At 33.5% G+C, this 27,978-nt stretch overlaps 1 protein-coding gene and 1 long non-coding RNA gene across 4 annotated transcripts; one reads left to right on the top strand and one right to left on the bottom strand.

The window, feature by feature from the left end:
* Positions 1 to 48: 48 nt before the first annotated feature.
* LOC107176771 (germin-like protein 1-1) lies at positions 49 to 27,140 on the bottom strand. 2 transcript variants are annotated; one of them, XM_052439013.1, is made up of 3 exons: positions 26,669 to 27,140; positions 4,473 to 4,708; positions 49 to 246 (listed from the first exon to the last, which is right to left on the bottom strand). In XM_052439013.1, the coding sequence occupies exons 1-3, from the start codon at positions 27,063 to 27,065 to the stop codon at positions 208 to 210; spliced, it is 672 nt and encodes a 223-aa protein (XP_052294973.1). In that variant the 5' UTR covers positions 27,066 to 27,140; the 3' UTR covers positions 49 to 207. The 2 variants fall into 2 exon arrangements, with proteins under 2 accessions (XP_052294973.1, XP_052294972.1); XM_052439012.1 differs by lacking the exons at positions 49 to 246; positions 26,669 to 27,140 and adding an exon at positions 22,511 to 22,926 and having other exon boundaries at positions 4,301 to 4,708.
* Positions 9,384 to 26,718, top strand: LOC127901513 (uncharacterized). 2 transcript variants are annotated; one of them, XR_008053727.1, is made up of 2 exons: positions 9,384 to 9,829; positions 26,554 to 26,718. It is a non-coding gene; the product is annotated as an uncharacterized LOC127901513 (long non-coding RNA). The 2 variants fall into 2 exon arrangements; XR_008053726.1 differs by lacking the exon at positions 9,384 to 9,829 and adding an exon at positions 21,874 to 22,395.
* Positions 27,141 to 27,978: the final 838 nt, after the last annotated feature.

The following is a 27,978-nucleotide window of genomic DNA, read 5'->3' as shown; positions in this document are numbered from 1 at the left end:
GTATACGCAATTTTCAAACTTTATTCACACAATACATGAAAAAGTAAAGAAATTTAAAAATTTAAAAACTTTATTAATCAATTATTTGGTTGTCTCAGCTTTTATTCAATAACAATTGCATAAAATAAATCTTATTCATTACTTTGAGACAATATAAAGGGTACCGATCAAGCATCGAGGATGCTACCTCACTAGATCGATTACTAATTAATTTGATGCCCGGGCTGCTCTGATCACATTAATCACTTCGTCACTTACTCGGAAAGATTTGGTTAACACTTCATCGGGTATTGGAGGTGTTGTGTCAAAAAGAGTAGTGAGTGAGTCCGAAACGCCAGGATTTTGAGTATTGAAAATAGGTATAAAGGTGGCCGGCCCCTTTCCAACATTCAGCTGGAAGTGAATCAGCGCTCTAGGAATTAAGAATACCATCCCGGGAGTCAGAACCTTTGAGAAAAAGGTATTATTAGTTGTTACTAAACCTACGAGCACCTTTCCTCGAGTAACAATACCAGCCTCGGTTCCACGAGGGTGTGTATGAGGCGGGTTTATTCCACCGACACCCAAGTCAATTCGGAAGAGTGAAACTCCTTGAGTATTGACCACTGGAAAGCCAAAAACATCACCGAGTGTAGCTCCACGTTTAAAGACATCAAAAGTGGCTGCTTCTTTGGAAAAATCCGTGAAGAAATCATCAGAAGTTACTTCTGACTCAGGTTTGCAGGGGAAACCATTAATAGAGCCGGAAGCATTCAAATCCGCAACACAGATGTCTTGTAAAGGATCAGGGTCACTTGCATGGGAAGGGAAAGGGAGAATCAATAACACTATCAGGCAGCATAGCAGCCCAATGAGTGACGTTGATGAAGAAGAAATCATGGTTGTGATTAAAATCTAAATTTACACAATTAATGGCAGCAAGTAGTCTTTAGTTGTTGATTTAAAGGAAGATGACGGATCTATTTATATTAATCCTTGGAGCCTGAAAGCGTGATTAACATTACTTTGAATTAAGTAAAATATTAATGCCAAAGAATTGGCAGATCGATGAGGTTTGTTGACTTTCTGAATTCGGATAGCGCGTACAGATTATTTAAATTGTTACGTAACCTGGCCTTTGCAACCGGGAAAGATAATGAGCCAAAAAGAACGTCTCATTGTTTTGGCTTTCTGACAATATAACTAAGTAGTTTGAATGTTTAATTTTTAAAGGCGCTGAAAGATATTTAAAATTTAATGCTAGAATAATGTACTTTGTGCAGATAGTTATGAACCGGCAGTGCTCCCTTTTTTTAAGAGTTGACGTGATAATTACGAACCGGAAACTAGTGGAATTGTTAATGCGTGCAAGCGACATTCATATTCTGATAAGAGAAGTTATAAACATATATGGTCTTATTTTGGTTTTGAAGTGCTGCATCTATCGTCATGAAATAAAAGTTATTAGTATATAATAAATATGACTTTTAAATGAAAGTTTTGATAAAAATATAATAAAAATACTGTAAGTGGTTTATTATGTAAATGTTAAATCAAATTAACCTAATTTCCAAACCACAACAATAGGAATTTATCAAACAATTTACATCCAAACATAAATTTATAAGTCCAACATATATGCTCAAGAGGAAATGAGGTTAAAAAAAAAATCAATCTCAATTTTATTGTTTATTTTGACACAAAATTCATCTTTTTTTTTCTCCTTATTTATTTACCCTCTCCTCCTTTTCTCTCATCTTATTTTCTTTCATTTCTTCAAACCAAACACAAGTACTATAACCGAAGCTACAGCTGCACAACTATGATCCAAAGGTTCATTTGGGATTGAGGTGATGTACTTTTTAAGCTACTGCTGCTGTAGAAAAAAATTATAACTATCAAACAAAACTTAATAAAAATAATGCATCAGCTATGATATTGAGGACGAAAATTTTTAGACTAAGATGCAATATGATATTGAAGCAGCGTGCTAGATTTTTCAATTAAATTGTTCATAATACTAAATACATTCAACATATAGTTTGATTGAAAAAAAAAGTTTTTAATAGCAAATTGTAGGATCAGAATCAGAATAATGAGATTATTTAATTGTTGGCTTTTTCGGCTTTGTAAAGCGTGTGTTAACAAAGATCTAAGCTGCTTTTAATTTGATATGGCGACGGAAAAAAAAAAAGATTGAAATTGAAGACGTGGTAGAAGTATGTACTTGGTCAAGCGTGAGTATGAAGTTATTTCTTGTTGTTTTTGGTTATTTGATTCTGGGATATAAACTCTAGCTTTGATATGTAGCTACAGGTTGAAAATTAATTAAATACACTTTACAGAAGTACTACGTCAAGATAATGAGCCGTCTCTTCTTGTTTAAGTAATTTCTTGGAGTTGATATTTGAAACAAACAAATCAACATATTAAAAAGAGTTGAAGCAGTCTATTCTCCTATTATATACTTAGTGATTTCAAAGTCATCGAAAAATGAATCCGTAAACCTTCACCTAGTAGCCAGCTTGTTGATGACGATTAATTATCCAATCCATCGATTCTCAGGGATGAGGGAACTAGTTTGTTAATGATGATTAATTATCCAATTCATCAATTCTCAGGGAACATTTATGACTGGATAAATAAGATTCCTCATTCAGTCCTAGCATTACAGCCGGGTGAGAAATCAATTAGCTGCATAATATTCTCAAATTTTGATTTGATTTTTGGTCCATGAAATCTAAATGACAAAATCTTTTAATTTCGTTAATTGAAGAGTCGTCTATTCTTATTTCTCTAGACTTACATCCGTAAAATATATATATATATATTTTAAATTAAGGTACGCCTACTTATGAGAATCTATCCCAGTTCTAGGGAGACCGTTTCTTACGCTAGAAGTAGACCCTGTCCACAATAATAGGATAGATTAGAAACACTTGCCTTCCAACGCCCTGATCTTTACATTGAAAGTACAGTTTACAACAAACTCTGAAATCTTCAATGAGGTTTCAGTACCTTGTAATTTCAAGGTCGTGGAATTTTGAACCCATTTTCAGCTAGCTAGTAGCTTATTGAGATTTTATCACCAGAGTTATTCAAATTCATGATGATAGATTATTATTCAATCCATTAATTGAAGGCTATCTTCAGGAAACTATGGGTTTTGGCAACGTAACTCATCTTGTTTGTCTTACGGATGGTTCCAACTCATTCCTAGAGCCGAAGGTTATTGTTCGGCTAGCAGCCATGAGCCATCTCCGATAATTGGAAGCTTCAGCCAAAACAAAAAAAATTTAATTTCTTTCATTCCATTACCTGACGCACCAAGTATTAATTAATAGAGAAGCAATAAGATCTAATGCTTCTCGTATGCTGAAACTAGTAGAATAATTGTATTACAAGAGCCAATAAGTTTTGAGTTAATCATTTAATAAAGAATTGTCACAACAAAAATCTCTACCTAACCGGGAGCATGCCTTTTTTTTTCTGATTTTTTATTTTTTGGCATAAGCAAATGCTGTCTTTAATTTTTGCAGTTGGAAACTTGCTTCAATGGGTAAGAATGTTTTTTTTAAAACATTTTTAAACAATATCAAGGGAAAATGGATATTTTAATAAAGATTTTTTAACATCTTTTATTCAAATTCAACAAAAAGTGATTTATTGATACAAGTTACAAATAAGAGGTAATTTGGATTTAATCATTAGTGGTTACATGTAATTCTGCATCTTGCTGCCTCCCAAATAATTTTCCTATTAATATTTATATTATATTATATTATATGATATATGATATTATATAGATATAGTAGTTTTCTAGTTCATAATTTTAAAGTGCGGGAAAGTTTTAAAAACGCATGGTTTTAAAGGCCTACAGTTTTAAGCCTTTAAAACCATGTGGTTTTTCCCGCACTTTAAGATCCTGAATTGAAACATTTATTTATGTTCCAAATTAGAATTTTAAAGTGCGGGAATGTCCGGAAAAACGCATAAACTGTGCGATTTAAGTGCTTCAAGTTGTAAGCCTTTAAAACCCCACAGTTTTAATGTTTTTTCAGACTTTTCCTACATTTAAGATTCTGGACCAGAAAACTATATTAGATGGGTTATGTTGAGGAGGAAAGTTTTTTGGTTGAAAACTAATAGGATTTTGAATAAGTGTGCTAGATGGTGTCAAGAGTAACATGTTGTATTTTATTTAGTTCAATTAAATTATCCTAATACTAACTTACACGTTCATGATTCAACATATAATTTGTACAAAAAGAAATTTAGGGGGGGAAAAAAAACTTTATCATTATATGGAATTCGAGGTACATTTAGCATGCAAATCGCCACCATCTTTTCTTTATTCAACAATTATTACATAAAATAAATCTTATTCATTAGTTCTGAGACATTATAATGGGTATCATCAGGTGTCGAGAATGTTAACCTAGCCGGATCGATTACTAGTTTGATGCCCGGGCCGCTCTGATGGTGTTGATCACATCATTACTGACTCGGAAAGATTTGGTCAACACTTTATTGGGAATTGGGGGTGTTGTATCAAAAAGAGTAGTGAGTGAGTCCGAAACGCCAGGATTTTGAGTATTGAAAATAGGTATAAAGGTGGCCGGCCCCTTTCCAACATTCAGCTGGAAGTGAATCAGCGCTCTGGGAATTAGGAACACCATCCCGGGAGTCAAAACCTTTGAGAAAAAGGTATTATTAGTTGTTACTAAACCTACGAGAACCTTTCCTCGAGTAACAATGCCAGCCTCAGTTCCACGTGGATGTGTATGAGGCGGGTTTATTCCACCGACATCCAGGTCAATTCGGAAGAGTGAAACTCCTTGAGTATTGACCGCTGGAAAGCCAGAAACATCACCAAGCGTAACTGCACGCTTAAAGACATCAAAAGTGGTCGGATTTTTAGAAAAATCGGTGAAGAAATCATCAGAAGTTACTTCTGAATCAGGTTTGCAGGGGAAACCATTGATAGAGATGGGGGCATTCAAATCCGCAATACAGACGTCTTGTAAAGGATCAGGGTCACTTGCACGGGAAGAGAAAGGGAGAATCAGTAACACTACCAAGCCGCATAGCAGCCCAAAGAGTGACACTGATGAAGAAGAATACATGGCTGGCTGCTGTTAAGATCTAAATTACAGAATTAATGTCTGCAGGTCTTTTTGTGTTGGCGGATTGGATGGAAGGTGATGGATCTATTTATACTACTCCTTGGAATCTCAAAGCGTGATAAACCAAAGATTAAGCAGATGAGGCTTATTGACTTTTTGACTTTAGTAAAATATTAATGCCAAAGAATTGGCCATCGATAAGGCTTATTGACTTTTTGACTTTTGGATATAAAGCGTGTCGAATATTTTTAAATTGGTACATGATATCACCTAGGCATTGCAACCGTGAATGATAATGAACCAGAATAATGTCTTGTTGTTTTGGCTTAGTGACAAAGGGATAGCTTATACTGTTTTGTCTGATGAGAGTTTTTGCACTTTAATCAATGGAAAAAATCTATATATATGTATATAAATAATTCTTTTTTAGTGAGGATTACGCTATCATACTATATGTCATAATAATTTTCTTTTACTTCATTAAAGTGCTGGAACCTTCATTGAAAATTTTCCATATATAAATATAGAGTTAAGTAACTTAATTTTAATGGCGCTATATATATAATTTTGGAATTATAATGATATATTTTGTCAATATAATCAGGAATCGAAAATTGTTCACCTTATTGTTTAAGAGTGTATATGTTAAACACAAAATTCATTTAATAGATTAATAATAGAAAGTTGATTTCCTTCCTAATGAATCAAAAGCAATTTAAAACTTAAGTTGATGATGCATAAAAGTTGGATTGAAAAAGAAACTAGGTTTCAAAATAATGAAAATTTTATTGCAAAAGTGTGAATGGACAAAATTAGGGGTTTTGGGGCCCTTTGATAATAACTCTAAATATCACGAATTTACTAAAATAAGTAAATCTAAAATATTATTTTATAATAAAATTCTTATAATCAAAATAAGGACAACAAAACAAACGACGCCTAAATCTAACATCTAAAAAAAATAAAAATAAAATTTTGGAAGTAACAGGAAAAATAAAAAAATAATTTCAAACAGCAAAACAATAACAAAAGAAATAGAATATCTCAATTATGACCCCCCAAAATGGACACATGTAACTAAATTATGACCTCCGGAAAATACTCTATTCATCCTATGCAACCATCCTATAAGTTGCAACATTCAATAATGAGATGTGAAGTAGTCGATGAATACGCGGCAATTTCATAGTGGTCAAATATTGACACGCAACCTTCCGCGGGAATGTTTGAAGAAGACATACTTCAATGACAAACTTCAATGTCAACTGCGGAGTAGTGTGATAGCCAATCGATCCCTTCCATTAATTGTGATCAGCAGAATATGCTTGGGTTTATTAATTAACTTTGACATGGCCGTTGATCCCGAGCTATTCAACCGCCAAACTTGACCCTTTCCTTAATTCCTTTTAGATAAACGTATATCATCAAACAATTTTAGATTTCTTAATACATTCCAGAGTCATTAACAAAGTTAATCTAATGCTTGCGAACGTGAATAACATCTGTATTCATTGACTGCATAACCTGTTGCACCAACTATAAATCAATTGATATATTTAAAAAAAAAAGGATTTATCGAGACGTGCAAGCAACATTTCGTGAATACATTACAAATCGGCGCGAGTTCCTTCTATTCTCAATCATCAACATATCACCAAATTTAATTCATGTAACAGAATATTAATATCTTGAAGCTATTCCAAAATGTATCTTTGGTAGCACAAGCTAGCCTTGCTTGCCAAGCGTTTGAAATGCCTTAATGATTCTGTTGAAGAGAGAAAATATATTTGGTATTGAAATTCAGTGTCAAAGTTGCATCCTCTTTAGTAATTTGTTAGATTAACTAAGTTGGACGAGAAGAAGACGGAATCGTTTTTATCAAAGTAGAAGAACAAAATTTAGTCATCAAAACTCATCCACACAACTATCTAGGAGAGACGCTAGGGAACAGAGATTTCGTGTGCTTATAAAATAATCAACTACACAAAAAAGTAATTAGGTGTTAGTAAACTTTATTACTAGGAGTACTGTGAGTTTCATTGTGTAACTACCAAAATATATACATAAGCTTATGCTGTCTAAACACATTTTTGTTTCATTTTTGGAACACCCAAATTTACATAAAATGAAAAAAAAAAAAGCTGAAGGAAAAAATAGGAGATGACTACCTTTTTATTGAAATAATAAGATTATTACATAAAGTTTAAAAAAATAATTTTTAATTTATATAGGAAATTATTTTATAACTATTTTAAAAATTCTATTATGTTGTTGTCAAAATAGAGAAAATTATGAAATGAGTTATTTTTTAAAAAAATTACCAAAACACTATTTTACTAAAAATTATGGAATAAGATTTTGTGATGTTTTAGCTACAATGTATGCCTGTGGAAGGCTTTGTTTGGTATTGTTGGAAAGTAAAAAAGATCTAGCTATAATACAAAAGTTAATAATGTTTACTAATCGTAATTTTTTAAAAACAATTTAAATAAAAATAATAATTTTTTTAAAAATAAATTGAGTTAAAAGAGCATCAAATAAATTGGGAATGGGTTACAAGAGCTTCAATTGTTGTGTAAATTTGGAGTTCATGATATGATTCCTTCATCCATGTTCTATGGATAAAATAAAGTGCAACTGCGAAACCAAAATCAATATAGAAAAACGATTTAATTTGTTTTTCAACTCAAATTAGAGATAAAGGATAATCAGTTTATAAAAATTTTAAGGTTCCTAAAAGGTTGATACCAATTTCTTTCCTTTGTAAGCTTTAGGGTACTACTACATTTTCAAGAATGAGGAATGTATCGTAATAAATTCAGAGTATTTTTATCACATACATACATGGAAAAAAAAGTACGTTATAAATGCAAAAATAGAAAATTAAAATTAAAATCTAATTTTAGAAACTAAAATTTATTTTTTAAAAAAAATTACAATCAATAATAAATAAGTACTATGTAATTATTTGGTATGACTTATTCAATGGTCATAAGTGATTATTTAATCTCATAAGCTCTTATAATAATTTTTGATGTTGTTTGGTTGTTTTTCTAATAGAACTTTTGTAGTTTAAATAATTTATTTTACCTCTATGAACAAAAACTCAAATTTCGAGTTTTAAGAGAAAATATCTAAAATATCCTCTACTTATTTTACAATCTTATTTTATTTTTTTATGACATAACTTTAAAAAACTTGTCTATTAAAATAATTTCATAAATTTTTAATAAAAGCTTTTATTGACAATTAAACAACTAATTATTTTTTAATAGAAACTCTACTCAAATAAGCTCTACTTGAAAAGTTATACCAAACGGGGGCTTAAATAAGTTATTCATTATTTTTATTATTTCAATTTTTTTTTTTTGGGTTGGTGAGATAAAAACTTTATTAGAATCAGAATCATAATACACTCAAGTTAGCAATTTAAATGTGGTGGAAAATCTTCCCACCAAATATAAGAATAAAAAACTACATAGAATATTTAGCTAATGCATTTGCTTTGGTAATTGCAATTGCTTCAGCTCAGAAATAATTCAAAGCACCTCAGAAAAGATCTAAAATAGTTCTATGACTTGAAGCAAATTTGACTGCAACTGTTAACAAAATAAACCAGCTGCACTAGCGAACTGTAAACCAAAGCGCAAGGATTCTGCCTCAGTGATATCAACCTCATCAGAAAAAACCACATGAAAAGTTCCCGTAGCCATCACCAAACCTTCATGATTTGGCACAACGGCACCGTAACCCACTGCACCCCGAGCTAGATCAACTGCTGCGTCTACACTTAATTTCACCCAACCTACTAGTGTCAACTCCCGCACAACACTATCATCCCCAACACGACACTACTCAAATTAGAATCAAGAATAGCCACACCACAACTCCCAAAAGATTCGAAAATTCTTTGAGCCCGTGCATAGATGGCTTGTGGTGAACTAAATTGCCTTCTGAATAATAGCTTATTTCGTGCCCCCCAAATATTCCACGTAATCGTCACTATCAATTTCAATTGGTTCGGTTGAATAGGGAGAACAAAAAAATAATAAAGCAATGAACGGGTTTGATTTCAGTATGTTTTCTATTTCACCGGTAATTTTATTTTTGACATATTTATCGAATTATTTTATCGCGGTATATATCAAATAGAATGACCCATGAAAAAAAATTAACAAGACAAAAAAATTAATAAGTATTAGGCATTTTTTATTCAATAATTATTGCAGGGGTACCATTAATGGATATTGAGAGGCTGGAAATACGGGAATGAAATTCGGATTATAAAAGATTATTTGAAGCCTACAAGGAAATACCAATGAACGAGGCCGATGGAAGCAACAAATTGCATAGATAATGCCATGGAAAAATCAAAAGTAAAAGAAGAAGAAATGAGAAAAAAAAAAATCTCGCTTTCCTTATTCAATAATTATTGGTCGTCTGGACTTTATTCTTTATTCAATAATTGTAACATAAAATAAATCGCATTTATTAGTATATATATGTTGGCACACTAAAGCATATTGATCAAGCACCCAGGATGTTAACCTAGCTGGACCGATTACTAGTTTGATGCCCGGGCTTTTCTGATGGCATTTATCACATCATCACTTACTCGAAGAGATTTGGTCAGCAATTCATTGGGAATTGGGGGTGTTGTATCAAAAAGAGTAGTGAGTGAGTCCGAAACGCCAGGATTTTGAGTATTGAAAATAGGTATAAAGGTGGCCGGCCCCTTTCCAACATTTAGCTGGAAGTGAATCAGTGCTCTGGGAATTAAGAACACCATCCCGGGAGTCAAAACCTTTGAGAAAAAGGTATTATTAGTTGTTACTAACCCAACAAGCACCTTTCCTCGAGTAACAATGCCAGCCTCAGTTCCACGAGGATGTGTATGAGGTGGGTTTATTCCACCTACATCCAGGTCAATTCGGAAGAGTGAAACTCCTTGAGTATTGACCGCTGGAAAGCCAGAAACATCACCAAGTGTAACTGCACGCTTAAAGACATCAAATGTGGTCGGATTTTTGGAAAAATCAGTGAAGAAATCATCAGAAGTTACTTCTGAATCCGGTTTGCAGGGGAAACCATTGATAGAGATGGGGGCATTCAAGTCCGCAATACAGACGTCTTGTAAAGGATCAGGGTCACTTGCATGGGAAGGGAAAGGGAGAATCAATAACACTATCAGGCCGCATAGCAGCCCAAAGAGTGACGCTGATGAAGAATACATGGCTAGCTGTGAGTAGGATCAATTAATAGCTGTAGGTCCTTTTGTGTTGGTGGATTGAAAGGAAGATGATGGATCTATTTATACTACTCTTGGAGTCTGAAAGCGTGATTAACATTACTTTGAATTTAGTAAAATAATGGCAAATTGTAGGATCAGAATCAGGATGAGATCATTAGATGGCTTTTCTGACTTTGTAAATTCTTTGTATTAATAAAGATTCAAGCTGCCTTTAATTTGACATGGCGATTAAAAAAAAAAACACTTATAGACGCGGTATAATATATATATATTTTTGAATGAATACGACGTTGTAGAAGTTATTTCTGGCTGTTTTTGGCTATCTGATTCTGGGATATTAACTGTAGCCTTTTATATGTAGCTACTAGAAAAAGGTTTGAAATTAATTAAATACGCTTTACAGGAGAACTAGGTCAAGCTAATGATGAATTCGTAAACGTTTACCAAGAGCTTGCAGATTCCGTCAGACTTGACCGACTGATAATTTCAACAAGAATTTCGTGCGGAAGTTGCCGCAAGACTAGATCATCATTCATAAATTAATATTGGGAAAATATCCACCGTCCACCTATTTTTTACACCTTTTTTAAAAATACACAATTCTTTCATTTTTTGGCTGGAATCCACCTAAAGTTACATTTTTTTTCACTTTTCCACTTCCGTTTGGAATCCGTTAAGCAAACTAACGGAAACTTAAAAAAAGACCATTTTACCCCCAAAACGAAAATTACAATTTCACCCTAAAAAATGCCAAAAATAATAAGATTTAATGATGAATATCATTATTGGTACGTTAATGAAGTACAAAAAAATCTTAACTACTAGAGATTATAACTCAATGAATAATAAAATTTTACTTATCTTAAATTCAATTGATGGTTTGTGAGATTGGGCTATTTTTAATACTACTGTTATAATTTAGCATTCTAATTACTGACATATTTTTAAAAAAACATGTATTTGATGGTTGTGGAATTAATTTCTTTACTGACCGATGGGGAAAATTATTAGATTTAATCTAATTATTTTTTATAATTTTTAAGGTGAAATTATAATTTTCGTTTTGGGGGTAAAATGGTCATTTTTTTAAATTTCCGTTAGTTTTCTTAACGGATTCCAAACGGAAGTGGAAAAGTGAAAAAAAATGAAACTTTAGGCGGATTCCAGCCAAAAAATGAAGGAATTGTGTATTTTTGAAAAAGGTGTAAAAAACGGGTGGACGGTGGATATTTTCCCATTAATATTCGCATCCAACGGATGGAAAATTAAATTAAAAATTAACAGACCCCATGAAAAGTCATTCAATATCACAGACAGTAGAAATATGGAGTCAGCATCGGAAAATAACTTCTCTGAAAAAATTTAAGTGAGTGTGTTAATGTAGTGACAGCGGCTATTAATTTGGTTGTTCAGTAATGAATCTGTGAAGAAATGTAAAGAAGCAGTCGTATATTGTATATGTGTACATCATTATTCATAACAAATAATTGTACATCAAACAAATAGTTATACATCATTTATTTATACTGGATACCATTCGACAAGAATTATAAACCCCGCTTTGTTAAGATCATTAGATTCTCCTGAAGAGTCATCATAGACTAGCATTTTCAACTAAACATAGGTTTTATTTAAGCAAATTAAATGATACTTGAGATGTACAATTCACCAGAATGATCATAAACATGGCAATGATATCAAAACTTTTCTTCATATTAATGGGGACAAATTGAAGGCCTTCTGGTAGGTGTAGGATTTCAGCTGAATTAGTTGATAGTGAACAACAAAATGAAATTTTTTTTGAATGATTACCTGAACTGGGTATTGGGTATTGGTAACAACGACATCCGGCGGTGGCTGCTCTCGTGGTTGGTGATCGTATTGTATGTGTCAGTGTGAGGGATGAATCGATAGAGTGGCTAGGGTTTTTGAAGTAGAAAAATACGAAGTATTTATATTTTTAGTAAAAAAAAATAGGTTTGAAAAATATTTCATTACGGCGGTAGTTTCGCCGCCTAAATAAAAAATGACTGCTTAACCAAACGGTTGTGGTTCAGTTGGTGGCACAGGTTGGGTAAGTGGGAAGAGTTTTCGGGTTCGATCCCCACTAAATACACCATTTGGGAGGGATAATGAGCCTTAACTGTGACTGCACTCAGAATCCGGATTAGTCGGGGCTCAATGCAGTTGCCGGAAACCGGGTGATTTAAACAAAAAAAAAATGACTCCTTATCCCGAGAAAAAAAGAGTCATTTTATTTTATTTTATTTCATTATTAACAATAAAGTTCTGTTCATAATACTAATTTTTAAACAGTTACATTTCAATGACAATTGATTTATTATGTATTAATAGTGAATGAACTTTATAATGCCTATGAATGAATTGCACATCAATTAGTATATATATTTCATGTAACCACCTCCGTTGCGCGTTATTACACAAATTAATTTGGTATAAATCTAAAAATATAATTATCATGTCTAGATTATATGATTGTAAAATATGAAAAAAAAAATATTATTCAATGTTCTTTTTTCTTTAATATGGATATTACTAAAATTCAGTTATTGTGAATTTATAATTATCAATATTATATTGCTAGTTACGTAATAGAATTTGGTTAATGAGAATTGTAATGATAACTAACAAAATCATTGTCTTATTAAAAAAATAATAATTATAATAGGAAAATAATCTTAAATATGGGCCACACCATACACAATTACACACATTCTGATAAAATAATTCATAAAATTGATAATAAGTATCATAATTGAGTTTAATTTAATCAAATTAATAAAGGCTAACACTGTCCTTTCTGTTTGGCTATAATCCGAATTCTAGAGGGTGTAGTGGTTACAAAATTATATTTTGACTCTACCAACTCCTAACTCTAATAATAATAATGATAGTAATGACTAACAATGATAGCTATTAATAACATCAATAATAAAGTTGTGTTATAATTTCATTAATCATGATAACACTAATAAATTAAGATCAAATATTAACATTACATATATAAATGTCTATTACAACTATTTACAGAAATTATTGTGGCTTGAAAATAGTGATAAATATAAACATAGAAATAATATAGCACAAAGGAATAAATATGGTAATGCTATATAGAATAATTTACTTAATTTCACATAAAGTTGCATGAAATAATTTACATAAGATTATTCGTGAGTATTATTCTAATATTTAGATGTTTCACGGTGTCCTTATAATGTGATCTAATTGTACCATTAATATTAGTTGGTAGTACTAATAATATTCTATTGGGAATTATGTAGCATGGTATTATCAATAATATATTTATTTGAGAACTATCCAACGGTTGGATGGAAAATTATTTTACTTTCGATATTGGCAAGTAGGGATTTCCTTAATGGGCATTATGGGTTTTTTCCCTTTCAAATATTTAGGGGTAATATGATTTAGCTACATTTGAACTGCATTGTAATATTATACAATTAACAAAAAATGTTTTGAATAATTTTTAATAAAAAAGAGATATTAAAATAATATAATTAATTTATGATTTATTTTAATATAAATATTATTCTCATTAGCTTAGAAATTACATAATTTAAGCATATTTTTCATTGCAAAGTTAAAGGGGATCTTTAATAGTTTTCTAATTTGAATTGATTATTTTGAAATTCAGTTAAAAGTAAGGGTGCTACGTGAACATTAGCTTTCATAACTGCCTGTTAATAGTGGTTCAGTAACCGGTTATAAGTGTAAAATCTGTCCACCGTTGGATTGCTCATATTGGAAGCCAATGATGGTTCAATTTTAGAATAAAAAATTAAAATGCGCTGTATCACATACAACGCTGTATTCCAGGCTTATGTTGGAGAATTAACAAATAAAACTCACAAATCACACTATTTTATTTCTTCAACAACACTCCTCACTAATTACAACTCTTATTTTTCACTCTCTACTCCTTAGAGATTTTGTTACTTCACTTAATGCTTAAACCAAAGGGGAGATGGGGTATTTATACATGATACAAACTAATCACAACCATTCATTTATTCAACTACTACATAAATCCTCACCATTCATTAAAACCTACCACTCACATACTTCACCAACCACACCTACTACACCTAACACAAATAATTCAAACTTCACCAACCATACCTACTCATGGAATCTTCCATGAGTTGGGCTTGAAGTTATTCATCTTGGATCAAGTTTATGATCCAACACCTCCCCTTAAACTTGATCCTGTGACACAAAGTAAACTTTTGAATTTTACGAAGTCTTCTTGCTTGAGTGGCTTAGTGAAGATATCAGCTGCTTGATCTTGTGATTTTACATACTTGATCTGCACTTCCTTTCTTGCAATACACTCTCTTATGAAATGATAGCGAGTGTCTATGTGTTTGCTTCGATCATGAAAGACTGGATTCTTGGATATGACAATTGCTGATTTGTTATCAACATAAATCTCAGTTGGCTTTTCTTGTGGCAAACCCAACTCATTCGGCAAATTTCTAAGCCAAATTGCATGACAAACACTTGATGTGGCAGCTACATACTCAACTTCACAAGTGGATAGCGTGACAATAGGTTGCTTCTTTGACATCCATGTGAAAGCAGTATCTCCCATGAAGAACACAAATCCTGTGGTGCTTTTCTGATCATCTACATCTCCACCCCAATCACTATCGCTATATCCAACAAGCTTGTAGTCATTAGAAAATGAGTATAACAAGCCGAAATTAGTTGTACCTTTGATGTAGCGAATGATTCTTTTTGCAGCTTTAAAATGGGTGGTCTTTGGATTCTCCATGTATCGGCTCACAAGTCCAACAACATAAAGGACATCTGGTCATGTGCATGTCAAATAACATAGGCTTCCGACCAAACTTTTAAAGAATGTTGGATCTATATCTTTGCCTTCATCATGTTTGGATAATTTAACTCCGCATTCCACTGGCGTGCTTATAGGCTTACAATCATTCATCTTGAACTTCTTGAGAATTTCCTTTGCATAGCTTTCTTGGGAGATAAATATGTCTTCTTCCTTTTGTTTGACTTCTATGCCGAGATAATATGCCATTAGTCCGATGTCAGTCATCTCGAACTCTTTGATCATCACTCTCTTGAACTCTTCAAACAAGCTTGGATTACTTCCAGTGAAGATGAGATCATCCACATACAAGCACACAATCAAAATGTCTCCAGCTTTTTCTTTGACGTAGAGAGCATATTCATATGGGCATTGGTAAAGCTGTTCTCTTGAAAATACTTGTCAAGTATGCTATTGCATGCCCTTGGTGCTTGCTTTAGCCTATAAAGAGCTTTATTCAATCTCAAAACTTTGTCTTCATGTCCTTTCACTACATAGCCTAATGGTTGTTCAATGTAAACTTCTTCTTCAAGGAATCCATTCAAGAAAGCAGACTTCACATCCATTTGAAAAATCTTCCATTTGTTCTGAGTAGCCAAAGAAATAATAATTCTAATAGTTTCAAGTCGAGCTACAGGAGCAAATATCTCGTCATAGTCTATGCCAGCCTTTTGACTATAGCCTTTTGCAACTAGCCTCGCCTTGTGCCTTTCAATTTCTCCCTTCGTATTTCTTTTTGTTTTATACACCCATTTGACACCAATCATCTTGTGACATTTGGGAAGAGTAGTAAGCTCTCAAGTATCATTCTTCACAATGGCTTTGATTTCTTCATCCATTGCAATTTTCCACTTCTCATCTAGAGCAGCTTCTTGGAAGTTGACTGTCTCACAATCAGTAAAGAGGCAAAAGAGAGTGAGATTGTCATGTCTTTCAGTTACCTCATACAGATCTTGAAGACTCCTTGTACGTTCTTCGGTTCTTTTATTTAAGAAAGACGGCAGTGAATCTCCCCATGTGGTTGATGCTGGTGAGATATGTGGAGTAGCAGGCTCTTGTTGTTCGTCTACTTGTTTTATCTGTGTATGATCATCTTCTTCAATGAGAAAGAAGTTGAAGTCATCCACACCAGAGCCAAAATCACATTCCCCTTCTTTATCAAAAACTACATCTCGACTGATCACGATTTTCCCGTTGTTTGGATTGTAAAGCTTGTATCCTTTGGAGTTGTTGTCGTAGCCGATGAAAATGAACTTCTCACTTTTGTCATCCATCTTGGCTCTACTTTCGTCTGGTACATGTACATAGGCAATGCTTCTGAAAACTCTTAGATGGGTGATGCTGGGTTTTCTTCCACTCCAAGCTTCTTGTGGCGTCTTGCCCCACACGCTTCTTATTGGAGATCGATTGGATAAGTAGACTGCACATGCAATAGCTTCGGCCCAAAATTCTTTAGGTAGCCTCTTGCTCATGAGCATGCTTCTTGCCATGTTGAGGATGGTTTTGTTCTTCCTTTCTGCAACACCATTTTGTTGAGGGGATCTTGGAATTGTCAAAGGGCGTCGAATTCCATTTGCTTCACAAAACTCTAAAAATTAGGAATTTGCTTCACAAAACTCTAAAAATTCTTTAGAAGTGAACTCTCCACCTCGATCAGATCTCATGGCTTTAATCTGGTATCCACTTTCTTTTTCCATTGCAGCTTTAAACTTCTTGAAAGCTTCAAAGACTTCTGATTTTTGCTTCAAAAAATACACCCAAATTTTTCTTGAAAAATCATCTATGAAGAGAAGAAAGTAGTTACTTTTACCAAGGGAGTTTGGCTTGAATGGACCACACACATCAGTATGAATGAGCTTGAATGGCTTCTGAGCTCTTGAGTTTGACTCATTTGGAAAGCTCTTTCTGAACTGTTTGCCAAGTAAACATCCTTCACAAAGTTGATCAGGGTGATTGATATATGATAAGCCTTTCACCATGTTCTTCTTGAATAGTAGCTCCAATCCTCCAAAGTTGAGATGCCCATATCGAAGATGCCAAATCCAGAATGGATCTTTGTGACAAGTTTTGAGACATTTTGCAACATCATTTTGAATATTTAAAGGAAACATTCTATTTTTCGACATTTTCACCTTTGTAATTAGATTTCTTTTGTCATCTCTTAGGAAAAGACTATAATCTTTTAAGTGAATATCATAGCCTTTTTTTCTAAAAGTTGACCCAAACTAAGGATGTTGCTTTTCATATTGGGCACATAGTAAACATTCGAAATTATTTGGTGGCTACCATCTTTTGCACGAAAAAGAATGTTACATTTACCCTTCACTGGTACTTTTGAATCATCTTCAAAAGCAACACTGTCATTCACAAATTCAATTAGTTGCACAAACATACTTATGTTTCCACTCATATGATTGCTAGCACCTGTGTCAAGATACTATGTATTTTTTTTACCTCCACTTGTGTCATTGCGTGCTAGTAAAAGTGTGCCATCTTCACCTTTTTTTTTCTTCAGCGTAGTTCACTCTTTCCTCAATTCTGGTGCTTAGAGCTCTGCATTCTGAAGCATAATGCTCAAACTTTTGACAATTATAGCACTGTACTTGAGATTTTTCATACCTCGATCTTGGATTGCCTCTGCCTCGTCTTCTGCTTGAGCTTTCTCTTTTGGCATAGTTGGAATTGCTGTTGAAATTCCAACTTCGTCCATGACCACGACCTCTACCACGTCCTCGTTCTCTTCCTCGGACATAATGCCTTCTCTCGTTGTCGAAGCTTTCTTCTCTTTTCTTTGGATTGACCTCCATATTGAGAAGTTGTTCTTCGATTGCTTGCTTCTTTTTTAATTTTTCTTCGTAAGCTTGCAACCTTCCTTGAAGTTGCTCGATCGTCATATCCTCTAGATCTCTTGTTTCTTTAATTGTCACAACAATATGGTCAAACTTCGAGTCTACTAATCGAAGTATCTTTTCAATTATCTTTACCTCTTTTAACTCCTCGCCATTTCTTTTTAATTCATTGGAAACGGTCACAACCCGAGTAAAGTAGTCAGAAATTGACTCCGACGCCTTTATGTGTAAAGACTCAAATTCTCCTCGTAATGTTTGGAGACAAACCTTCTTTACTTGCTCCGTTCCTTTGTAAGAGGTCTCTAGTTTCTCCCATGCTTCTTTTGAGGAGGTTGTACCAGCAATCTTTTCAAACGCATCTTCATCTAATGATTGAAAGATGAGATACTTTGCTTTATTCTCTTTCTTCTTCAAGTCTTTTAAATTCTGCTTCTGCACCGCAATTAAAGTGGCATCGTTTTCTGGCATAATAAAGTCTTTCTCCACAACATCCCATACGTCATGTACACCCAATAGATCCTTCATTTTAATACTCCAATTGTCAAACTTACTTCCTTTTAATTGTGGAACTTGAAATAACATCATACCACCATTTGCCATAACTCACAAATTGAATAAGAATTTTGAGATTCTGAATGCACGGATGGATCTGGCACGTCGAAAAACCTTGGGAGGGACTCGAGTCAACTTTCGGTCAATGGTCAACGCCGGTCAACGATCAACACTGGCTTGGTAGTCTTGGTTCGGTCCGGCTTGGTTCGGCTCGAGTTGGCTCGGTTCGACTTGATTCGGTTCAGTTCAGCTCGGCTTGGTTCGGATCGGTTCAACTTGGTTCAACTCAGTGAGTCGATTCAGCTCCGAACAGAAAAATTCCGGCGGCGAGTGTGTGCGCGTCCAGACTCCAATCGGGATGATTTTTGCGGCGTCACGTTCCTATCGTTGAGATCTTCGATTTGATATGTTATATGACTATATATAGCATCAAACACTAGCTCTGATAACACTTTGTTGGAGAATTAACAAATAAAACTCACAAATCACACTATTTTATTTCTTCAACAACACTCCTCACCAATTACAACTCTTATTTTTCACTCTCTACACCTTAGAGATTTTGTTACTTCACTTGATACTTAAACCAAAGGGGAGAAGGGGTATTTATACATGATACAAACTAATCACAACCATTCATTTATTCAACTACTACATAAATCCTCACTATTCATTAAAACCTACCATTCACCTACTTCACCAACCACACCTTCTACACCTAACATAAATAATTCAAACTTCACCAACTATACTTACTCATGGAATCTTCCATGAGTTGGACTTGAATTTATTTATCTTGGATCAAATTTATGATCCAACAGCCTACCCATACATAATAAACGAGTAGTTATTTGCAAAACAATATCTAATGAAATAGAAATCCTAACATTTAAGGGAAAAGTGGATATAAGATGGAATAGGGAATCCTAACCTTTAAAGGAAAAGTAGTTATATATATATGCGCGCGCGCGCTACATAATAAACTTTATTCATAAATTCTATTGCGCTTACCAAATTAATCTCAGTATGCATATTCAGTCCTCGTTCACATCCCGTAGTTTACCATGGAGTGTGCTTATCTTGTGCACGAACAATAGCAAAGGGATATGGCTTATCATTTAACTTCTTAGTCGAGGGTTTAAAGCTTAATTAGCAGAGACAAAGTTACTCTTTGGAAAAAAATGAACTCGGAGATGGTGTATCGGCAGAAGAAACTCCACTTAGTGCTGGACTTAGATCAGACCTTGCCGCATGCAGTAGACATCGACATTTTAGCTTCCAAAGATCGTAAATATTTGATGAAACAAAGGGGTTCTTCATCAGACGGTGACCTGTTTAAGATGGCTAGTGAGTTGTTTTTGGTCAAGGTAAGGTCTTACATCCGAAAATTTCTCAAAAAAGCGAGCAAGATGTATGACATTTATTTATGTACCACGAGGATTCGATCCTACGCAATGATGATGGCTAAATTGCTTAATCCTAAGTGTGAGTACCACATCAGCTCAAGATTGATAACACGCGAAGATTTTAAAGAAAAGGGAAAGAAGAGCGGTGATTTAGTTCTGAGACAAGAATGGGGTGTCGTCATCGTTGATGACACGGAGAAGGTTTGGAAGGATCATAAAGAGCATCTCATGTTGGTGGGGAGCTATAATTATTTTAAAGAGAGAAGAAATAAGAAGAATAATATTCTTCAGAAATCCTTTTCTGAGAGGAACACTGATGAGAACTAGTTGAATGGGGCACTTGTGAATGTTCTTCGAGTTATGAAAACAGTTCATGGGTTGTTTTTTGAGAATCCGGTTTGCGGAGATGTTAGGTGTTTCTTGGGGAAAATTCAGAGGCAGATTCTTGTAAGATGCACATTGTTCTTTAGCAGGGATGTTGATGATAAGGAATTTGAATTTCCATTACTCAAATGGAGGGCTGGCGAGTTGGGTGCTGCATGTACGGATGTGTACAACTTGTCGGTGGCACAAGTGGTCTCCGTCTCATCAAGGCTGGGAATAAAAGGTCATCGGTTGGCGGAGCAACACAACAAGTTTTTGGTGCATCCACAGTGGATTTATGCTGCTTATTATCTGTGGAGCAGACAAGTTGAGAAGGACTATTTTCCACTTTAGATTCAATTTTTCTTTCTGTAATTAGTTTTAAAGTTACCTAGCTACCTATCTGTTATCATCCACATCGACAAAAGAAATAGACTTCAAAGACTTGATGTTGTTAGATAAACCATGGGACTTTAAAGATTGTTAAACAGTCTTGAGCAAATTATAACGCTTCCCACCCATTTCCATAAATTGTTGCAGTTCACTTGGTACTTATGAATGTGACAATGGGCTTAAAATATTAAATTACAAATCGGCTCCGTTACGTTTAATTACAGATTCTCGAGCTGTGGGAGAAAGTTTCTGAAAGGATTAATAAGATTTCTCAACTGACCATCAACTGTCCTACCAGGGGATACATCAAAAAGCAAGGGAGCATTGTCAATCCTGAAATTGATTTCCAATCCACGATAGTTATGTGACAAAAGATTTTTGGGCAGAAATTTCAATTTCTTCAATTGAATTGCAACTATCAATCTCTAGATACGTCAATCGGATTGATGTTTAAGTCAGATCTCCTCGCACTTAAATCTTCTAAGCAATGGACAATTGTATTTGAAAAAACTCTGACAGTGTCTCGGTTAGCATCCACATCAACAAAAGAAATGGACATCATATCAACCAGGAGACTTTTGAGATTGTAAAAACATTCTTGAGCGTATCTGTAATGCTTCCCGTATTGTTGCAAAACTCAAACTTTTGAACACTTTTTCCAATATGCGTAGCATTCCAATTAGAAATGGTACTTGATGTAGCATGGTTCGCAGGACCAATATCTTTTGGTGTTCATAACTTAAAATAGTTGTGTAGAACAGGCAGGGTACTTTCCACTAGTTATAAATAACTTGAGTTACGTGCGCTAGTCTTGGATGTATAACATAGCATCTTGAGTTACGTGCGCTAGTCTTGGATGTATAATATAGCATTATGAAACTTACGACGAGACGTACCAAATCCAGAATGCTTACACAATTTTACTCCGTGGTCAAACAAAAAATTCAGTTTTTTTTTGTTCGTTTTGTGATTTTTAATTATTTTCTAGTTTTTTCTACTACATTCAAGATTCCTATCTTTTTTTTTCTAATTTGTTTATTTTGATAAATTCGTGATATTTAGAGTTACTATAAAAATGTCCAAAAACCCTATTGTTATTCATTCAGATTTTTTTTCAATAAAGTTTCATTATTTATAAACTTAATTTCTCTTAATTATCAATTTTTTACATTTCTGCATTTTATGAGAATCAAACAACTCAGAGGTGTATTTTGATCTTATCTATATTTAAATGTATACGCAATTTTCAAACTTTATTCACACAATACATGAAAAAGTAAAGAAATTTAAAAATTTAAAAACTTTATTAATCAATTATTTGGTTGTCTCAGCTTTTATTCAATAACAATTGCATAAAATAAATCTTATTCATTACTTTGAGACAATATAAAGGGTACCGATCAAGCATCGAGGATGCTACCTCACTAGATCGATTACTAATTAATTTGATGCCCGGGCTGCTCTGATCACATTAATCACTTCGTCACTTACTCGGAAAGATTTGGTTAACACTTCATCGGGTATTGGAGGTGTTGTGTCAAAAAGAGTAGTGAGTGAGTCCGAAACGCCAGGATTTTGAGTATTGAAAATAGGTATAAAGGTGGCCGGCCCCTTTCCAACATTCAGCTGGAAGTGAATCAGCGCTCTAGGAATTAAGAATACCATCCCGGGAGTCAGAACCTTTGAGAAAAAGGTATTATTAGTTGTTACTAAACCTACGAGCACCTTTCCTCGAGTAACAATACCAGCCTCGGTTCCACGAGGGTGTGTATGAGGCGGGTTTATTCCACCGACACCCAAGTCAATTCGGAAGAGTGAAACTCCTTGAGTATTGACCACTGGAAAGCCAAAAACATCACCGAGTGTAGCTCCACGTTTAAAGACATCAAAAGTGGCTGCTTCTTTGGAAAAATCCGTGAAGAAATCATCAGAAGTTACTTCTGACTCAGGTTTGCAGGGGAAACCATTAATAGAGCCGGAAGCATTCAAATCCGCAACACAGATGTCTTGTAAAGGATCAGGGTCACTTGCATGGGAAGGGAAAGGGAGAATCAATAACACTATCAAGCAGCATAGCAGCCCAATGAGTGACGTTGATGAAGAAGAAATCATGGTTGTGATTAAAATCTAAATTTACACAATTAATGGCAGCAAGTAGTCTTTAGTTGTTGATTTAAAGGAAGATGACGGATCTATTTATATTAATCCTTGGAGCCTGAAAGCGTGATTAACATTACTTTGAATTAAGTAAAATATTAATGCCAAAGAATTGGCAGATCGATGAGGTTTGTTGACTTTCTGAATTCGGATAGCGCGTACAGATTATTTAAATTGTTACGTAACCTGGCCTTTGCAACCGGGAAAGATAATGAGCCAAAAAGAACGTCTCATTGTTTTGGCTTTCTGACAATATAACTAAGTAGTTTGAATGTTTAATTTTTAAAGGCGCTGAAAGATATTTAAAATTTAATGCTAGAATAATGTACTTTGTGCAGATAGTTATGAACCGGCAGTGCTCCCTTTTTTTAAGAGTTGACGTGATAATTACGAACCGGAAACTAGTGGAATTGTTAATGCGTGCAAGCGACATTCATATTCTGATAAGAGAAGTTATAAACATATATGGTCTTATTTTGGTTTTGAAGTGCTGCATCTATCGTCATGAAATAAAAGTTATTAGTATATAATAAATATGACTTTTAAATGAAAGTTTTGATAAAAATATAATAAAAATACTGTAAGTGGTTTATTATGTAAATGTTAAATCAAATTAACCTAATTTCCAAACCACAACAATAGGAATTTATCAAACAATTTACATCCAAACATAAATTTATAAGTCCAACATATATGCTCAAGAGGAAATGAGGTTAAAAAAAAAATCAATCTCAATTTTATTGTTTATTTTGACACAAAATTCATCTTTTTTTTTCTCCTTATTTATTTACCCTCTCCTCCTTTTCTCTCATCTTATTTTCTTTCATTTCTTCAAACCAAACACAAGTACTATAACCGAAGCTACAGCTGCACAACTATGATCCAAAGGTTCATTTGGGATTGAGGTGATGTACTTTTTAAGCTACTGCTGCTGTAGAAAAAAATTATAACTATCAAACAAAACTTAATAAAAATAATGCATCAGCTATGATATTGAGGACGAAAATTTTTAGACTAAGATGCAATATGATATTGAAGCAGCGTGCTAGATTTTTCAATTAAATTGTTCATAATACTAAATACATTCAACATATAGTTTGATTGAAAAAAGAAGTTTTTAATAGAAAATTGTAGGATCAGAATCAGAATAATGAGATTATTTAATTGTTGGCTTTTTCGGCTTTGTAAAGCGTGTGTTAACAAAGATCTAAGCTGCTTTTAATTTGATATGGCGACGGAAAAAAAAAAAGATTGAAATTGAAGACGTGGTAGAAGTATGTACTTGGTCAAGCGTGAGTATGAAGTTATTTCTTGTTGTTTTTGGTTATTTGATTCTGGGATATAAACTCTAGCTTTGATATGTAGCTACAGGTTGAAAATTAATTAAATACACTTTACAGAAGTACTACGTCAAGATAATGAGCCGTCTCTTCTTGTTTAAGTAATTTCTTGGAGTTGATATTTGAAACAAACAAATCAACATATTAAAAAGAGTTGAAGCAGTCTATTCTCCTATTATATACTTAGTGATTTCAAAGTCATCGAAAAATGAATCCGTAAACCTTTACCTAGTAGCCAGCTTGTTGATGACGATTAATTATCCAATCCATCAATTCTCAGGGATGGGGGAACAAGTTTGTTGATGATGATTAATTATCCAATTCATCAATTCTCAGGGAACATTTATGACTGGATAAATAAGATTCCTCATTCAGTCCTAGCATTACAGCCGAGTGAGAAATCAATTAGCTGCATAATATTTTTTGATTTGATTTTTGGTCCGTGAAATCTAAATGACAAAATCTTTTAATTTCGTTAATTGAAGAGTCGTCTATTCTTTTTTCTCTACACTTACATCCGTAAAATATATATATATATATATATTTTTTTTTAAATTAAGGTACACATACTTATGAGACTCTATCCCAGTTCTAGGGAGACCGTTTCTTACGCTAGAAGTAGACCCTGTCCACAATAATAGGATAGATTAGAAACACTTGCCTTCCAACGCCCTGATCTTTGCATTGAAAGTACAGTTTACAACAAACTCTGAAATCTTCAATGAGGTTTCAGTACCTTGTAATTTCAAGGTCGTGGAATTTTGAACCCATTTTCAGCTAGCTAGTAGCTTATTGAGATTTTATCACCAGAGTTATTCAAATTCATGATGATAGATTATTATTCAATCCATTAATTGAAGGCTATCTTCAGGAAACTATGGAAGCTTGAGCCAAAAAAAAAAAATTTAATTTCTTTCATTCCATTACCTGACGCACCAAGTATTAATTAATAGAGAAGCAATAAGATCTAATGCTTCTCGTATGCTGAAACTAGTAGAATAATTGTATTACAAGAGCCAATAAGTTTTGAGTTAATCATTTAATAAAGAATTGTCACAACAAAAATCTCTACCTAACCGGGAGCATCCGAGCATGCCTTTTTTTTCTGATTTTTTATTTTTTGGCATAAGCAACTGCTGTTTTTAATTTTTGCAGTTGGAAACTTGCTTCAATGGGTAAGAATGTTTTTTTTTTAACATTTTTAAACAATATCAAGGGAAAATGGATATTTTAATAAAGATTTTTTAACATCTTTTATTCAAATTCAACAAAAAGTGGTTTATTGATACAAGTTACAAATAAGAGGTAATTTGGATTTAATCATTAGTGGTGACATGTAATTCTGCATCTTGCTGCCTCCCAAATAATTTTCCTATTAATATTTATATTATATTATATTATATTATGTTATGTTATATTATATGATATGATATGATATATGATATTATATAGATATAGTAGTTTTCTAGTTCATAATTGTAAAGTGCGGGAAAGTTTTAAAACTGCACGGTTTTAAAGGCCTACAGTTTTAAGCCTTTAAAACCATGTGGTTTTTCCCGCACTTTAAGATCCTGAATTGAAACATTTATTTATGTTCCAATTTAGAATTTTAAAGTGTGGGAACGTCCGGAAAAACGCATAAACTGTGCGGTTTAAGTGTTTCAAGTTGTAAACCTTTAAAACCCCGCAGTTTTAAAATTTTTTCGGACTTTTCCTGCACTTTAAGATTCTGGACCAGAAAACTATACTAGATGGGTTATGTTGAGGAGGAAAGTTTTTTGGTTGAAAACTAATAGGATTTTGAATAAGTGTGCTAGATGGTGTCAAGAGTAACATGTTGTATTTTATTTAGTTCAATTAAATTATCCTAATACTAACTTACACGTTCATGATTCAACATATAATTTGTACAAAAAGAAATTTAGGGGGGAAAAAAAAACTTTATCATAATATGGAATTCGAGGTACATTTAGCATGCAAATCGCCACCATCTTTTCTTTATTCAACAATTATTACATAAAATAAATCTTATTCATTAGTTCTGAGACATTATAATGGGTATCATCAGGTGTCGAGAATGTTAACCTAGCCGGATCGATTACTAGTTTGATGCCCGGGCCGCTCTGATGGTGTTGATCACATCATTACTGACTCGGAAAGATTTGGTCAACACTTTATTGGGAATTGGGGGTGTTGTATCAAAAAGAGTAGTGAGTGAGTCGGAAACGCCAGGATTTTGAGTATTGAAAATAGGTATAAAGGTGGCCGGCCCCTTCCCAACATTCAGCTGGAAGTGAATCAGCGCTCTGGGAATTAGGAACACCATCCCGGGAGTCAAAACCTTTGAGAAAAAGGTATTATTAGTTGTTACTAAACCTACGAGCACCTTTCCTCGAGTAACAATGCCAGCCTCAGTTCCACGAGGATGTGTATGAGGCGGGTTTATTCCACCGACATCCAGGTCAATTCGGAAGAGTGAAACTCCTTGAGTATTGACCGCTGGAAAGCCAGAAACATCACCAAGCGTAACTGCACGCTTAAAGACATCAAAAGTGGTCGGATTTTTAGAAAAATCTGTGAAGAAATCATCAGAAGTTACTTCTGAATCAGGTTTGCAGGGGAAACCATTGATAGAGATGGGGGCATTCAAATCCGCAATACAGACGTCTTGTAAAGGATCAGGGTCACTTGCACGGGAAGAGAAAGGGAGAATCAGTAACACTACCAAGCCGCATAGCAGCCCAAAGAGTGACACTGATGAAGAAGAATACATGGCTGGCTGCTGTTAAGATCTAAATTACAGAATTAATGTCTGCAGGTCTTTTTGTGTTGGTGGATTGGATGGAAGGTGATGGATCTATTTATACTACTCCTTGGAATCTCAAAGCGTGATTAACCAAAGATTAAGCAGATGAGGCTTATTGACTTTTTGACTTTAGTAAAATATTAATGCCAAAGAATTGGCCATCGATAAGGCTTATTGACTTTTTGACTTTTGGATATAAAGCGTGTCGAATATTTTTAAATTGGTACATGATATCACCTGGGCATTGCAACCGTGAATGATAATGAACCAGAATAATGTCTTGTTGTTTTGGCTTAGTGACAAAAGGATAGCTTATAGTGTTTTGTCTGATGAGAGTTTTTGGACTTTAATCAATGGAAAATTTCTATATATATATATATATATATATATATATATATATATATATATGTATGTATGTATATAAATAATTCTTTTTTAGTGAGGATTACGCTATCATACTATATGGCATAATAATTTTCTTGTACTTCATTAAAGTGCTGGAACCTTCATTGAAAATTTTCCATATATAAATATAGAGTTAAGTAACTTAATTTTAATTGCGCTATATATATATATATATAATTTTGGAATTATAATGATATATTTTGTCAATATAATCAGGAATCGAAAATTTTTCACCTTATTGTTTAAGAGTGTATATGTTAAACACAAAATTCATTTAATAGATTAATAATAGAAAGTTGATTTCCTTCCTAATGAATCAAAAGCAATTTAAAACTTAAGTTGATGATACATAAAAGTTGGATTGAAAAAGAAACTAGGTTTCAAAATAATGAAAATTTTATTGCAAAAGTGTGAATGGACAAAATTAGGGGTTTTGGGGCCCTTTGATAATAACTCTAAATATCACGAATTTACT

The sequence above is a fragment of the Citrus sinensis genome, chromosome 3, assembly GCF_022201045.2.
Source record: "Citrus sinensis cultivar Valencia sweet orange chromosome 3, DVS_A1.0, whole genome shotgun sequence".
In the NCBI taxonomy this organism is placed as follows: domain Eukaryota; kingdom Viridiplantae; phylum Streptophyta; class Magnoliopsida; order Sapindales; family Rutaceae; genus Citrus; species Citrus sinensis.
This window is presented reverse-complemented; position numbering and strand designations above follow the sequence as displayed.

Coding starts and splice junctions, on each gene's coding strand:
- LOC107176771 (XM_052439013.1), bottom strand. CDS start 27,065: ATGTATTCTTCTTCATCAGTGTCACTCTTTGGGCTGCTATGCGGCTTG. Junction 4,709..26,668: donor TCGAGGAAAGGTGCTCGTAG/GTTTAGTAACAA, acceptor AGGTTCTCGTAG/GTTTAGTAACAACTAATAAT. Junction 247..4,472: donor CTTTCCGAGTCAGTAATGAT/GTGATCAACACC, acceptor GTAAGTGACGAA/GTGATTAATGTGATCAGAGC.